The sequence below is a fragment of the Balaenoptera musculus genome, chromosome 12 (genome assembly GCF_009873245.2).
Source record: "Balaenoptera musculus isolate JJ_BM4_2016_0621 chromosome 12, mBalMus1.pri.v3, whole genome shotgun sequence".
In the NCBI taxonomy this organism is placed as follows: domain Eukaryota; kingdom Metazoa; phylum Chordata; class Mammalia; order Artiodactyla; family Balaenopteridae; genus Balaenoptera; species Balaenoptera musculus.
Genome location: NC_045796.1, coordinates 50,716,224 through 50,731,929, shown reverse-complemented (window position 1 = coordinate 50,731,929; position 15,706 = coordinate 50,716,224). Strand labels below are relative to the sequence as shown.

Here is a 15,706-nt window from a genome sequence, read left to right as displayed (position 1 = left end):
CACTACCACCACTTGTTACTACTAAGTTCACTCGTTCAAGGTCAGTGGCTCTCAAGTGCTTTTGAGGTCAAGGTCCCTATGGTCCTTTATTTTCTTTAATGTAGCTCTGTCCTCGCTTCTCTTCTACAGAACACCCATCTCAGCTTTCTCCCAAGACAACATCTATGAAGTTCAGCCTCCACAAGTAGACAGAAAATCTACAGAGATCTTCCAAGCCCACATCCAGGCCAGTCAAGGTATCATGCAGCCCCTGGGGAAAGAAGACACCTCCATGTACCGAGAATACATCAGAAACCGCTACCTGTGAAGAGACAGCACGTCCCCAGGGTGGCCCAGAGGGGGACCAACAAAGTCCCATTTACTTATGCTCTAACTTGTTCGTCTCATCTTAAAAAGGTAATTTCCCATCAGTCCTTTACATCAGAAGGCTTTTACTCTTTTTGTAACTGGGGAATTACAAATCATTGGTAATAAAGAAATGACTGAATATTTTGCTGTCGTTGCCTTTATTTTAGAAATACTTCGCTTAGAAATGTGGTTAATCTAGTATCACACCATTACATTAAGATGTTAACAGGTATTTATTGAGGACCGGCTGTGTGCCAGGCCCTATGGTAGAGTCTGGGAATATCATAGTAAGCAAAACAGGCCAACATTTTCCTCCTGTGTGAAACGAAGGCAGAGTATTTTTCTTTGTAGTTAACATTTTAAAAAATTTATTCTGATGGTTATGTTAACTTTATGTCTCGATTTTAAAAATGTGTTATTTTGAAAGCCCTCGTTCTTAGGAAATAAACACTGAAATATTTATAGATAAAGAGACAAGATGTCAACAAAATGCTCTCCAGTGGTTCAGGAAAAAAGAACACATGATAAAGCAAATGCAGCAAAATATTAATAAATGGTAAATCTGGAAAATAGTAAACAGAAGTTCTTTGAACTCCTGTGAATATAAAATTATATCAAAATAAAACATTAGGGCTTCCCTGGTGGCACAGTGGTTGAGAATCCACCTGCCAATGCAGGGGACACGGGTTCAAGCCCTGGTCTGGGAAGATCCCACATGCCACGGAGCAACTAGGCCCGTGAGCCACAACTACTGAGCCTGCGCGTCTGGAGCCTGTGCCCCGCAACAAAAGAGGCCACGACAGTGAAAGGCCCGTGCACCGCGATGAAGAGTGGCCCCCGCTTGCCGCAACTAGAGAAAGCCCTCGCACAGAAACGAAGACCCAACACAGTCAAAAATAAATAAATAAATAAATAAATAAAAATTAAAAATAAATAAAACTCAGGTTTTTCAGTAATACAGGAATGAGTCTAAAATCATGTTCACAATAACCACCTACTTTTACCTTTGTTGTAAGAACCACAGCTACTCCATTTTGACTTTCAAATGCATTCCCCTCCTCAGTGGCCAAAGTAGATGTGCGACGCACGTTCAATAGGCCACAAAACAGGCCATTGTGGTCAGTAAAGTTTAAGTTAAACCATGTGTAAACCAGAATGATTTCCCCATACCTCCACATGTGAAGATTTTTCCATAATTTCCCCTTCTGATTGCAGAACTTTCGATAGCCCAAAGTACATATCCCACAAAGCCAGGGTGAATGCTGCCTGCCTGCCCTAGGTCCAGATCATGTCCCTTTGTGTTAGACCTCCTTTATATTTGCCTAGTTATCCACGTTGGGGAAAAACTGATGAGATATCATGAACAAGCTCAGAGGTAGTTGATGCGGAATTAGAGGCTATACATTTCACCAATTATTGAATTGTTACACAAGCAGACTTAAAGCAAGCAGTGTTACACATCATGAGTAGTTATACTCTGTAATAACTAGATAATTTTCTTTTCCTCCTGAACATCAGGACAAAAGTGTGGCTAATGCAATAACTTTCATAAATCTAGACCTCAATTAGCAGAACTAGAATTTAACATCCACTGAAACATAATATTTTTCCCTCTAAAACTACCCTTATTTCCACCAAACACAATCAAATCAAGACTAATTTGCTTGCAAAATAAGTCTGGTCAATTGACCACATAGGCTCCTCCAAACTGGCTGTGGTGGAACTCCTCAGAAGGAGTCTCAGCCTGAATTCCCAAAAGGCTTCTCAAAGCCAGGAAAGCCATGCCAAAGGCCTGCCATCAGACTCCACTCAGTGGATTTCTCTCTTCTAGAGGTCCCCAAAATACCGAGATTCCTGCACACGCCAGGAGACAGTCTTTCCCATTCACCTGATTAGGCTGCTCAGAACTACGAGTCTCCAGTTTCTGGAGGGATCAGGCAGAGAGAAAAGAAATATGTTTCAATTCTACCCACAGGTGTAGTTTACCAACTTGCTGTAAGTCATAACTAACTTGAGGGGAAGGGTTTCCCTATATCTAGAAAACAGATCAATCCAGTAATATTCCAGACAAAACCCATAAAAATTATAACGATATTCACCAGTTCACTCAGTAACCAATCCTTTCATTAACTTTATGAAGCTATCAGGTTTTCCATTAGGATTCTCTCATTTCTTAGCCAGTTCAGCGGTATGATCTGAAATTTATCAGAGACCTCTACTTGTCAAAAAGTTCTTATGAACTTTCTTGAAGATGAAGCGCTGTTTGCAAAAGCATCAGAGTACAACAATAACTATAAACGACAAAAGACTTAAAAAGGCATGGTTAAACACCCGATTACAATGTAATTGATAAAGAAACTTTATTACAGTAACTAGAATTATAACTGATTGTAATCTTAACCCTGAAAAGCCTTAATCTCTGGCAAAAACCAAGAAGCAAGTAATTGTGAACTGTTTGTCATACCCACATTTCCTGATTGCAAAACTTATGCCTTAGTCTTCCTCTCCTAAGAAGGCAAAAGTAGGTAAACTTAGACCCACCCAGCAATTAATGTTCCAATACTTTATCCTATTTGAAATGACCCAGATAGTCAATGAATTCTCTTCATTTAACTTAGTTTAGTTTTAAGTTACCCAAATCTGGAGAGACTATTTTAGACAGACATTCCCAAAACATGATTATTCCTATAGAGTTTACCTAAAGGCTCTTACCTCATTTACATTTGCTTTAAATTTCATCATATCAAGTTATTTTCCTTGCTGACAAATTCGCAACAGATACAAGGTCTTACTTGACCTCTAGTAAACCTAGGTACAACAACAATATTATATTTATTCATAACTCTAAAGACAAGTCTATATTAATGAAACCAACAAGCTTAAACTAGTTTCAATACCAGGTATCCATTCAATACTGAATATTTCCCAGATCACGTGCACCTGAAATTCATTATGGCTAGTTTCCTTTATATCTCTGAGAATTTAAATAAGTGCTTATTTTCTTTTAAGCCAAATAAATAGAGCTCATCCACAAACCAGTCTTGGCAATGCCATTTGGAAGCAGAGACACATCATATTTATAAGGTACACATGAACATATGTATATCTATATAGACAGATCTCACAGTTTTCCTTCTAGCATTTAAAATGGTCTCTTTTTTTTTTTCTCTTCACTCTCAGGGATCAGATGATTAAAGTTCCTGAGAGCCCAGATAGATCATTTACACCTCAAAGGCACAAGAAATATCAATTCCTTCTAGAAAGCTAACTTCCTCTAAGGGCATATGAAAAAACCAGTTTTAGAATGTCAAAAGAGTCCCATCTTGGACATTTTCAGGGATTTTTTCCCCTAAGTAGCCAATTCAGTTTAAACAAATGACAGTAATAGACAATAATACGTATCATTCACTCACATTCACATGCCTCACTTTCAGAGGAACATGAATCAGCATTCAAGTTAACCTTCACCTCAGCTGTTAGCTCAGCCTCTGTGGCTTTTCTTAATATAAAAAGCAATAGCCAACCCACAGCTTGCAGCCACCAACTTATTGTCTAACCTTTTTCCCCACTGACTGTAGTTGCTGCCATAGCTGCTCCAGGTCTTTGCTCAAAACCTATCAACCCCCCCTCCCCACCTTTAGCAGGAGTGTCCTTGTTCACAACCCTCTAACCCCTGCTTTAGCAAAACTGTCCTTACTCAAAACCTGCCAGCCCCCCTCCTCACCTTCAGCAGGAGTTAACATAAATCTTTAAGTTAAAGGGTCCAGAGATAAGGAAGCTACAAACAAAAAAACCCAGATGGAACCAGCTGAGACCAAGATAGCAATGAATCTGAACTCCAACAGACACTGAGTCTCATTATATGTTGATTTTACTACATTAGCGTATTAAATGACATCTACCAGAGACCATGACTGGACATTAAGGACCAATAAGGATAAAAAGGAGGTGGGACCCCACTCCTTCAGAAAGAGCCCTGCCCCCTCCCTGGTAGACTAATGCATATGCCTCCCCTTTATTAGCCTCACTCCTCCCTCCCTTTGTATTTACGCTTTAAAATTAAATAATTTTCGCCAGGTGGGTGAGAAGTTGATCTGTGAACTAACTTCTGCTTCTCCATTCTTTGGCCACTGAATAAAGCTTGTGCTGTGTGGATCTCAGCTTCAGATTTGTTATTCGCCTATTCGAACCCTAACAGAAAAAGAGCCCTCCCTTGCCAAGACAGAGAGCCTCAGCTGGGCTAGAGCTCAAGCAGGGTCCATACAACTTAAATCAGTAACAAATGTTGGTGCCCAACGTGGGGCCCATTCCATAGCGCTTACTCGCTGACTCAGGGCCAACAAAGCTGGCTAAATAACTGGGCAGTTGGCCCCAATTCACGACCTCTGGGCCAGTGAGGGCTCCTAAATTTAGCCTGAGATCAAAAAGCAGCCAAGGATCAAGTGGAGTGCTCCCCAGGTAAACACCCCCTCCCCCAGTACATCTATAAGCAAGGATGCTTGCTACCGATTGAGGTAGTGTCCAAGAGACACCCGACACAGGGGGCCGTGACCACACTTCGGCCGATAAAGCCAAGAGTGGTTGTAGGGATTAGCTGGCTAAGGGAAAGCATCTTGGCCATCTGGTTGGAGCCAGACCTCTGTCTAGAGGACTGGACTGGGTGGTTGGTTGTCTAAATTGAGCCAGTCCTCTGGTGAGGGGCGAGGTGACATTATACAACTGGTCACCTGGTTGTACCAGTTCCCAGTAAGGGGATTGCACTGGACATGAAGCCCTCCAGAGGGCATCATGCAGTAAGAATATCTCTTTGTTTTGTGTGTGTGACCTAAGCCCTAGTCTCTGTTTTTGATGCAAGTGAATCTTCAGTCTCTGTTCTATGTGGTTTTGTTTGTCCTAATGCTCTTGGCAATACTTGCTGCATCTGTGGGCACAGGCTGGGCACTTAAAGGCCACTAGGAGACTCACCACCAAAAAGACTCCCGTGAAAGTATAAATTGGTCACAGACCAGGATACATGATTACTAGGCACTCTGCTGGCCAGAAGCAAATGTCCGTGTAAGTAGGCACACTGTAAAACACTCACAGCCCCAACCCCTGAGGTGTTCCCACCTCTAGGGTATAGTAAAAAATGCAAGAGCATGTCTTCTGTGTTGGTTCATCTTGCCCTAACTTGCCATCCCAAGGCAGGGTATATGTCTCTGTCAGGTAGGTCTCTCCACACTACCCTTCATCACAGATGCCTAGGGATCCCTCCTCTGAGACACAGACCCTTTAAAAATCCTTGTTTTTGCTAGATTTCAGGAAAATCACTTTGACTGGCTGAGGAAGGAAGAAGAGGACCCCCACATTGTCCAAAGTCCTTGGATCCTTGTAGCTGAGAGTGTAGAGAACTGGACACATGCCAAATGTGCATTCAGTCTCTCTACCCGATTACCCGTAACTGAGCAGGGACAAGCCCTTTTTGAACAAGCCTCCTTGACTGCTGGAGAGGCTCTCTGGGCAATTTATCTGATTAGAGAACCCTTATTTCCCACTCGCCCTTCACCCTATCTCTGGGGGCTGCTCGCTGAAAGCACTCACCCACATCAGGTATCTCCTCCAGCCCCACGGTGGGTCTGGGAACATCTAGTTGCTGACTTAAGAGGGGACTTTATAACTAAGGCCCTTTTAGACAGCGTCTCCCCTTTCAGCCCCTGTGAACATTTGGTTCAGATTTCAGTTAGAGCGCCTAGACAGCTTGGTGTGGGCCAGACCTTGTGGGATCCGCATTGCCACCAACCCTAGGAAGAGACCACTGAGAAGTTGAAAACAGACTAAAAATAACGACTCCCCAGTATGGGTAACCAAGCCTCTATCCTGGCAAAATAGCCACTAGGGTGCATTCTCCGTAACTGGAAATTATTCAAGTACCACCCACTAACAAAGAGACAGCTTATTTTCTTTTGTAGCACCATATGGCCCCAACATAAATTGGCGGATAGAGAAAGCTGGCCAACTAACAGCTCTCTAAACTCTAAAATGGACCTCTATTGCCAGTGTTTAAAAAAATGGGATGATCAACACCTGTTTATGATAAAAAGTCTCCAGAAAGTGGGCTTAGAGGGAACCTACCTCAACATAATAAAGGCCATGTATGACAAAACTACAGCTAACATCATACTCAATGGTGAAATGCTTTCAGCATTTCACCTTAGATCAGGAAAAAGACAAGGATGTCCACTCCTACCACTTCTACTCAACACAGCATTGGAAATCCTAGCTACAGCTATCAGAGAAGAAAAAGAAATAAAAGGAATACAAGTTGGAAAAGAAGTAAAACTGTCACTGCTTGCAAATGACATGATACTACACGTAGAAAATCCTAAAGATGCTACCGGAAAACTACTAGATCTCATCAATGAATTTGGTAAAGTTGCAGGATACAAAGTTAATACACAGAAACCTCTTGCATTCCTATACACTAACAACGAAAGATCAGAGAGATTAAGGAAACAATCCCATTTACCATCACATCAAAAATAAAATACCTAGGAATAAACCTACATAAGGAGGCAAAAAACCTGTACTCAGAAAATGATAAGATATTGATAAAGAAATCAAAGATGACACAAACAGATGGAGACATATACCATGTTCTTGGATTGGACGAATCAATATTGTGAAAATGACTATACTACCCAAAGCAATCTACAGATTCAATGCAATCCCTAACAATTACCAAGGGCATTTTTCACAGAATCAGAACAAAAAACTTTACAGTTTGTATGGAAACATAAAAGACCCCAGAGAGCCAAAGCAATCTTCAGAAAGAAGAACAGAGCTGGAGGAATCAAGCTCCCTGACTTCAGACTATACTACAAAACTACAGTAATCAAAACAGCATGGTGCTGGCACAAAAACAGAAATACAGATCAGTGGAATAGGATAGAAAGTCCAGAGATAAACCCACACACCCATGGCCACCAATCTATGACAAAGCCAAGAATATACTACAACGGAGAAAAGACAGTCTCTTCAATAAGTGGTGCTGGGAAAACTGGACAACTACGTGTAAAAGAATAAAATTAGAACACTCCCTAACACCATATACAAAAATAAACTCAAAATGTTTTAAAGACCTAAATGTAAGGCTGGATACTATAAAACTCTTAGAGGAAAACATAGGCAGAACACTCTTTGACATAAATCACAACAAGATCTTTTTCAATCCACTGCCTAGAGTAATGAAAATAAAAACAAACAAATGGGACCTAATTGAACTTCAAAGCTTTTTCACAGCAAAGAAAACCATAAACAAAAAGACAACCCTCAGAATGGGAGAAAACATTTGCAAATCTAGCAACTGACAAGGGATTAATCTCCAAAACAGACAAACAGCACATGCAGCTCAATATCAAAACAACAACCCAATCAAAAAATGGGCAGAAGACCTAAATAGACATTTCTCCAAAGAAGACATACAGATGGCTAAAAAAAAAAACCACATGAAAAGATGCTCAACATCACTAATCATTAGAGAAATGCAAATCAAAACTACAATGAGGGCTTCCCTGGTGGCGCAGTGGTTGAGAATCTGCCTGCTAATGCAGGGGACACGGGTTCGAGCCCTGGTCTGGGAGGATCCCACATGCCGCGGAGCAACTGGGCCCGTGAGCCACAATTACTGAGCCTGCGCGTCTGGAGCCTGTGCTCCGCAACAAGAGAGGCCCGCGCACCGCGATGAGGAGTGGCCCCCGCTTGCCGCAACTAGAGAAAGCCCTAGCACAGAAACGAAGACCCAACATAGCAATCAATCAATCAATAAATAAATCTTTAAAAAAAAAAAAAAGTGTATATAGGTATGTAGTTGCTTGTGCACCACTGAAATTTAAAAAAAAAAAAAAAAAAAAAAACTACAATGAGGCATCACCTCACACCAGTCAGAATGGCCATCATCAAAATATCTACGAACAATAAATACTGGAGAGGGTGTGGAGAAAAGGGAACCCTCCTACACTGTTGGTGGGAATGTAGATTGGTGCAGCCACTATGGAGAACAGTATGGAGGTTCCTTAAAAAACTAAAAATAGAGCTACAATATGACCCAGCAATCCCACTTCTGGGCATATATCCAGAGAAAACCATATAATTCAAAAGAATGCATGCACCCTGATGTTCATTGCAGCACTATTTACAATAGCCAGGACATGGAAGTAAACTAAATGTCCATAGACAGAGGAATGGATAAAGAAGGTGTGGTACATATATACAATGGAATATTACTCAGCCATAGAAAGGAGCGAAATAATGCCATTTGCAGCAACATGGATGGACCTAGAGACTGTCATACAGAGTGAAGTCAGAGAGAGAAAGACAAATATCGTAATAATATCGCTTATATGTGGAATCTAGAAAAATGGTACAGATGCACTCATTTGCAAAGCAGAAATAGAGTCACAGATGTAGAAAACAAACTTATGATTACCAAGGGGGGCAAGGGGGGTGGGATGAATTGGGAAATTGGGATTGACATATATACACTACTTTATATAAAATAGATAACTAATGAGAACCTACTGTATAGCACAGGGAACTCTACTCAGTGCTCTGTGGTGACCTAAATGGGAAGGAAATCTAAAAAAGAGTGGATATATGTATAACTGATCCACTTTGCTGTACAGCAGAAACCAACACAACATTGTAAAGCAATTATACTCCAATAAAAATTAATTAAAAAAATTTTTTTAATTAAAATAGGATGAGATCCCCTATGTCCAATTTTTCATGGCACTTAGCCAAAACAAGGGCCTCCATAAAAATTGTGAGGCTAGCTCAAATATCACTCTCCCATCATTGGAATCTCAGCCTGAGGATCCTCTTGACTTCCTCCCTCTGCCAAGGATAGCTGCCTCACCTTCCAACAGTTCACCCAAGACTCCTGAGTCATCTACATCTACCCCTACCTCTCCTGAATCCCCAACGTCCTCCACTCCCTCAAATTCACCACTTTCCTCCCTTGTGCCCCCTCCTCCTCCCAACAGGTGAGCCCCCCTCCCCGACTCTCCCACCTTCATCTCTCAGTGGGCCTCCCTCAGGGACTAGTCCAGTGCACACCCACAGCAGCGTTCAGTACCAGCCCCCTGGAATAAATAAGCTATCCCCCTTCAGGAGGTCCCCAATGGAGAGGGCAGACTCACCACCATTTATGTACCCTTATCTTCTTCAGATCTATACAACTGGAAGGATTGATCCAAGGGTTTAAAGGAAGACCCTGAGGGAGTCCTTAATTTAGTCCAGGGAATATCCCACTCATTTCCCCACTTGAGCAGATGTCCAAACCCTCCTAAGCATCTTATACTCTGGGGAAGAAAAGGCACTGATTATAACTGATGCAAGGGAGGAAGCTGATAAGGCCAATCAAAATAATGTGGGGCATGCTGTATACCAGCCTGGAGTCCAGGCCATTCCTGACACGGACCCTGGGTGGGACCATCAAGAGCAAAGCGGTCAGCAGCACCTCACACATTTCAGGGATTTGATTCTTAAGGGCATTCAATCAGCGGGAAAGAAACCCATAAACTGGAGTAGGGTTCAGGGAGTCATCCAGGGATGGAAGGAAAATCCCTCGGCCTTTCTTGAGTGCCTAAGAGAGTGCCTCTGAGCTACACAATGTAAAGCTGGAGTCAGGGGAAGGGCAGGCCATTTTAAGTCCCATTTCATTTCCCAGAGCACCCCAGACATTAAGAGAAAATTACAAAAGTTGGAGATAGAGCCCACCACGTCCACTTCCCGGCTGGCAGAATCAGCATCTTGGGTGTTCAACAACCGGGATCCGGAGGCTGATGCAAAGGGAGATACACGAGAGCAACGAACTGTCAGTTCTCTGGCCTTAGTGATTCAGGGTCAGTGGACCTCCCAAGGATGACGCCCCCCTCCCCAAAGGACCCTGTGATGTCTACGAGTTGCCCCAGGTTTTGAAGACCATACACACAAGGGAGAGAACAGCTTCAAGCCAATCAGTGGGCACACTGCATGGAGGAGGGCCAATGGAAAGGGAATGCCCCAAATGTCTTGGAAGGATACTAAGTGGACCACCATGTCCTGGTCCATCCTCACTGGTAGCACACATAAAAGAAGAGGAGGACTGAAGGGCCCAGGATCTCCTCAGAGTGCCCTGGAAATTACCCCCGAGGAGCCCTGGCTGACCCTGACTTAGGGGGTAAAAAGTTTGACTTTATAGTTGACACAGGGGCCACCTACTCGGTCTTGAATACCCGACAAGGCAAAATGACCAAAGATAAATGTAAGAAAATGAGAGAGGAAGGGAAGCCACAGGAGCACAATTTTATAGAGCCCCTTGAGTGTGATTTGGAAGGGAAAATGTTATCTTACTCTTTCTTGTGTGTCTCGGAATGCCCAATGCCTCTAATAGGAAGAGACTTACTATACAAATTAGGAGCTACAATTTATCTCAGAGACAAAAACCTTACCATTGAAATACCCAGAACTCCCTGCCATTCTGTAGCTCTAGCGCTAGTGCCCTCTGCCAAGAATAATGGCTCAATTAACCTTGGGGAGATTAAAACCTCCATTTGGGCCCATGACACCACACTGTGGGCAGAGCCAGGAGAGCACCAGTAATTGTAGTCAAGCTGGGACCTGGCTACAATCACCCAAATAAAAGACAATCCCCCTTAAGGAAAGAAGCCCTAAGGGCATTAAGCCTATAATAGAAAGCTACTCAAACAAGGGCTCCTTAGACCCCACCAGTCCCCTTGCAACACTCCTATACTGCCGATAAAAAACCAAATGGAAAACACGGGCTAGTTTAGGACCTCCGAGCTGTAAATGAAGCTATGGAGGAAATTCACGCCATGGTGCCCAACCTGTGCACATTACAATCTACCTTAAACCCTGAGAGGATCTAGTATTCAGTATTAGACTTAAAAGACACCTTCTTTTGTGTGCCATTAGCCCTGAAATCTCAACACAGTTTTGCACTTGGATGGCAGGATCCTGGAAACATGAGAAAACAATTGTGCTGAACAGTTCTGCCCCAGGGATTAAATATCTCCGCCACCCTTTTCAGAGAGGTTTTACCTGAGGATCTTGATGATCTTGAGTTAGAACAGGGGTCTATACTTCAATATGTGGATGACATTCTAATCCCCAGCCCCATCAAAGAACTTTCCCACCATAACACAGTTAATGCCTTAAGTCATCTGGCTGAGAGATGATGTAAATTTTCAAAGGAAAAGGCCCAGATCTCCCTCCAGCGGGTAGAATACTTAGGATTCATAATAGAAAAGGGGCACAGGACATTATCCAAGGAAAGAATTGATTTGCCAGATGTCACCCCCCTGTATGAGAAAACAGCTCCGAGATTCCCTGGGGATGGCTGGGTTCTGCTGCATATGGATCCCCAACTTCGGATTAAATGCTAAGCCCTTGTATGATTAAAAGGGAAGGACCTTGACCCTTTTGAGTGGACCCCTGATTGTGACCAGGCATTCCTGGAATTGAAAAACCGTCTCACGGGAGCCCCAGCATTAGCTTTACCCGTCCTGAGCCGCTCCTTCCATTTATACGTACATGGGAGGGAAGCAACTGCCCTTGGGGCGCTTACACAAAAACTGGGACCTCTGACTCAGGTTGTAGCCTATTTTTTTTTTAACAATTGGACCAAACTGCTAAAGGAGGGCCCCCATGCTTACAGGCTGTAGCTGCTACTTCTCAGCTTCTCAAAGAGGCTAACACATTAACCTTCGGACAGCCCCTGACCATCTGGAGCCCACACTACCTCCAACCCCCCATGAAGGAAAGGGGAGCAGACTGGTTATCCCCTGGTCAAAGGCTCCAAGTCCAAGCCACACTTCTAGACAAGCCCCTGTGACTCTGAGGACCCGTAACATCCTTAACCCCGCCTCCTTGCTACCTCAGACAGGTCCAAAATTAACTCCTGATTGTAAGTTACAGAACAGGTTTACTCCAGCAGGCTTGACTTAAAGAGCTCCCCTAGAGAGAATGCAGAATTGGAATGGTTCACTGATGGAAGTAGTTTTGTGAAAGAGGGAAAACTAGAGGCAGGATGTGTGGTGGTTTCCATCACTGAAGTGGTGGAAGCTAAAGCCTTGCTCTCTGGCTGCTCTGCTCAGGGGCCCGAATTAACTGTCCTAATCAGAGCACTAGAACCGGGGAAAGGGAAAGTCATCAATATCTACAGTGACTCTAAATAGGCCTATTCAATCCTACATGCCCATGGGGCCATCTGGAAGGAGAGAGGAACGCTGACCTCAGGAAATAAACAGATTAAAAGGGGCGGGGGTGGCTGGAGATTATGCAACACCCCAAAGTAGGTGGCAGTTATTTACTGTAAAGGCCATCAAAAGGGAGAAGCAGAAATAATAAAAGGCAATAACAGAGCAGACATGGCAGCTAAAACAAATAGCAGAGGGTGGGGACAGACTTCACTCCTACTGGCTCCCCCAGACCCTAAACTCCTACAGTCCCATATACACCCCAAAAGAAAGAAAAAAGTCTTTGAGATGGGGCTATTTTAAAGGCCCAGGATACTTGGGATGGATGGTTAAGGATCATGGGCAGCTGTTCTTTCCATCAGCTGTTGCACTCCAAGCCCTCCAGGAAGCTCACCAGAGCACACGTTACAGGCAGGAGGCCCTATATCAATGGCTCATCAAATCCATGACTACTCCCAGTTTCTGAAGTCTCCTTAAACAGGTGGTTGAAGCTTTCCGTATCTGCCTCCAGAATAACTCCAACACTCACCCCCCCCTCAAGGTCAAGGGAGTGACCCCCACCCAGTATAGAGGCACATAACCAGGTCAAGACTGGCAAATTGTTTACAGTCATGCCCCAGGCATGAGGAAACTTTAGATATTTGCTGGTTTTGAATGACACCTCCGGCTGGTTGGAGGCACTCCCCATCCAAACTGAGACTGCCTTGGAGGTCTCTAAGGCCCAAGAAAATAATCCCTGGATTTGGGCTCTCTAAATCCATTCAAAGTGATAATGGGCCCGCCTTTGTTTCTCAAATTACTAAGGGAGTCTCTAGAACCCTAGGAATAAAATGGAGTTTACACTCCGCTTGGAGACCACAATCCTCAGGAAAAGCAGAAACAACAAATCAAACTCTCAAAAGAAATTTAGTCCAACTATGTCAAGAGATTCATCAGCCCTGGGTCTCCCTTCTCCCCATAGCACTTTTGAGAATGCAAACAGCCCCTAAAGGAAAGCTCAGGTAAAGCCCATACTAGATCATGTATGGGAGGCCCAATCCCAAAGGACCTGGCACAAAGCACTCTGAAGTGCCATCGCTCTAACCAGTCTTGCTGCCACTGCCCCTATCAAATGCCCCTACTTAAGGGAGGAAATTGCAGTAACACCCTGGGGCTGCACTGGGCTCTGAGCAATGCTTCTTCCATTACCCCACAATTTAAGTGCCCTGGGATCGACTCCTATGGAAAACTCACCCACTGGTGCCCTCTGGACCAATTCCATGAATACACACAAGAACCAGAAGGGAGATGTACTTATTGGGGAGGGAAAATGCCCATCGTTTGGCGTTTAGTATGTGGCCCTCCTGAAGCCAGGGGAAAAGCCACTAGTTAAGAATCCCCCAGTGACCCCTGCTATGCAGGTGGGCCTTTCTCCCCACACTGCAAGGAAACCCCGCCTTGGGCTAGCCACTTATGGATGTGGTTCAACTCCTCAGAAGTGCACCAGGCATGTGCTCTCCCTGGGCACCTGTTCCTTTGTGGCCTGAGAATAAACCAATTGCCCCATGAGAACAACCCCAACTCCTCCTTCCCTTCTCCAGGATGGGGTCTAGCCTATCCTTGTTTAGATAATGCCCAATTTGGGGGACAATGCATGCTATGCCAGCTAAGTTCTCAGAACCTAGGTATAACCATTCATAATATCACTCAGCCCTGATATAAAAGGGCAATAGGACTCATTCTGGCAGGAGTAGGGACTGCTCTTGCACTGGTGGCCTCCTGGGGAGGTTTCACTTCCCATGAAATCACTTTACAAAATCTCACACGGGGCCTTTGAGGACTTGTCTAAAAATAGAGGGGATGCCTTACAAGGACTCTGAACTTCTTTGGACTTGCTAGCAAACGTTGTCTTGATAGTAGGCTAGCCCTCGACTATCTCCTGGCTGACAAAGGGGAGGGGGGTTGTGTGTGTTAGTATGCTGCACATATGTTAATAACTCTGGTCAGATTGAGGTAAACATAAAAAAGATATATGAGCAAGCTCAGTGATTACATAGATATAACACACAAGGTCCAGATCCAAGCTCTGTCTGGAATATGGTCAAACAGAGCCTCTGCAGTTTAACTTGGTTTCTTCCATTTCTAGGCCCACTAATTGCTATTATCCTCCTGCTTACTTTTGGGCCTTGCCTCTTTAACTGCCTTGTCAACTTCATTAGCAAACAGTTTGAAGCCATCAAACTTCAGATGATACTAACACAAGGGTACCAGCAACTGACACTGCAGCTGGGTGACAATCAGACATATTTTAGGCTAGTGAGATAATAGTTCTGCTCTTCTAATCCAGGGGAAAACTGCACCCATGTTCAACAGGAAGCAGCTTCAAAAGACAGACTTTCGCCCTCAGTGCCCCTCAAGAATGAGGAGCAGGGGCTTCCCTGGTGGCACAGGGGTTGAGAGTCTGCCTGTCAATGTAGGGGACACGGGTTCGAGCCCTGGTCTGGGAAGATCCCACATGCCGTGGAGCAACTGGGCCCGTGAGCCACAACTACTGAGCTTGCGCGTCTGGAGCCTGTGCTCCGTAACAATAGAGGCCACGATAGTGAGAGGCCCGCGCACCGCGATGAAGAGTGGCCCCCGCTTGCCGCAACTAGAGAAAGCCCTCGCACAGAAACGAAGACCCAACACAGCCAAAAATAAATAAATAAATTAAAAAAAAAAAAAATGAGGAGCAACAACAAGGAAAGGGGGTATTTGTTGCCAGAGCAGCTCCAGGTCTTTGCTCAAAGCCCATCAACCCTCACCTTTAGCAGGAATATCCTTGCTCAAAACCTGCCAACCCCCCTCCCCACCTTTAGCAGGAGTTAACATAAATCCTTAAGTTAAAGGGTCCAGAGATAAGGAAGCTACAAACAAAAACCCCAGATGGAACCAGCTGGGACCAAGATGGCGACAAATCTGACCTCCAACAGACCCTGAGTCTCATTATACATTGATTTTACTACATTAGCGTATTAAATGACACATGAGCATATTAAATGACACATCTACCGGAGGCCATGACTGGACGTTAAGGACCAAAAAAGGATAAAAAGGGGGTGGCACCCCACTCCCTCGGAAAAAGCCCTGTCCCTTCCCTGGTA

The 15,706-nt window shown here is 44.1% G+C and overlaps 1 protein-coding gene across 1 annotated transcript in view; it reads left to right on the top strand.

Annotated features, from left to right (window-relative positions):
* Window positions 1–487, top strand: part of FIG4 (FIG4 phosphoinositide 5-phosphatase) — a 127,755-nt gene extending 127,268 nt beyond the window's left edge. Inside the window, exon 23 of the mRNA XM_036872062.1 lies at window positions 130–487. Within this exon, the coding sequence (XP_036727957.1) occupies window positions 130–307 (178 nt within the window). The 3' untranslated portion in view covers window positions 308–487. The remainder of the gene's footprint in view (window positions 1–129) is intronic.
* The last annotated feature ends 15,219 nt before the right edge of the window (window positions 488–15,706 follow it).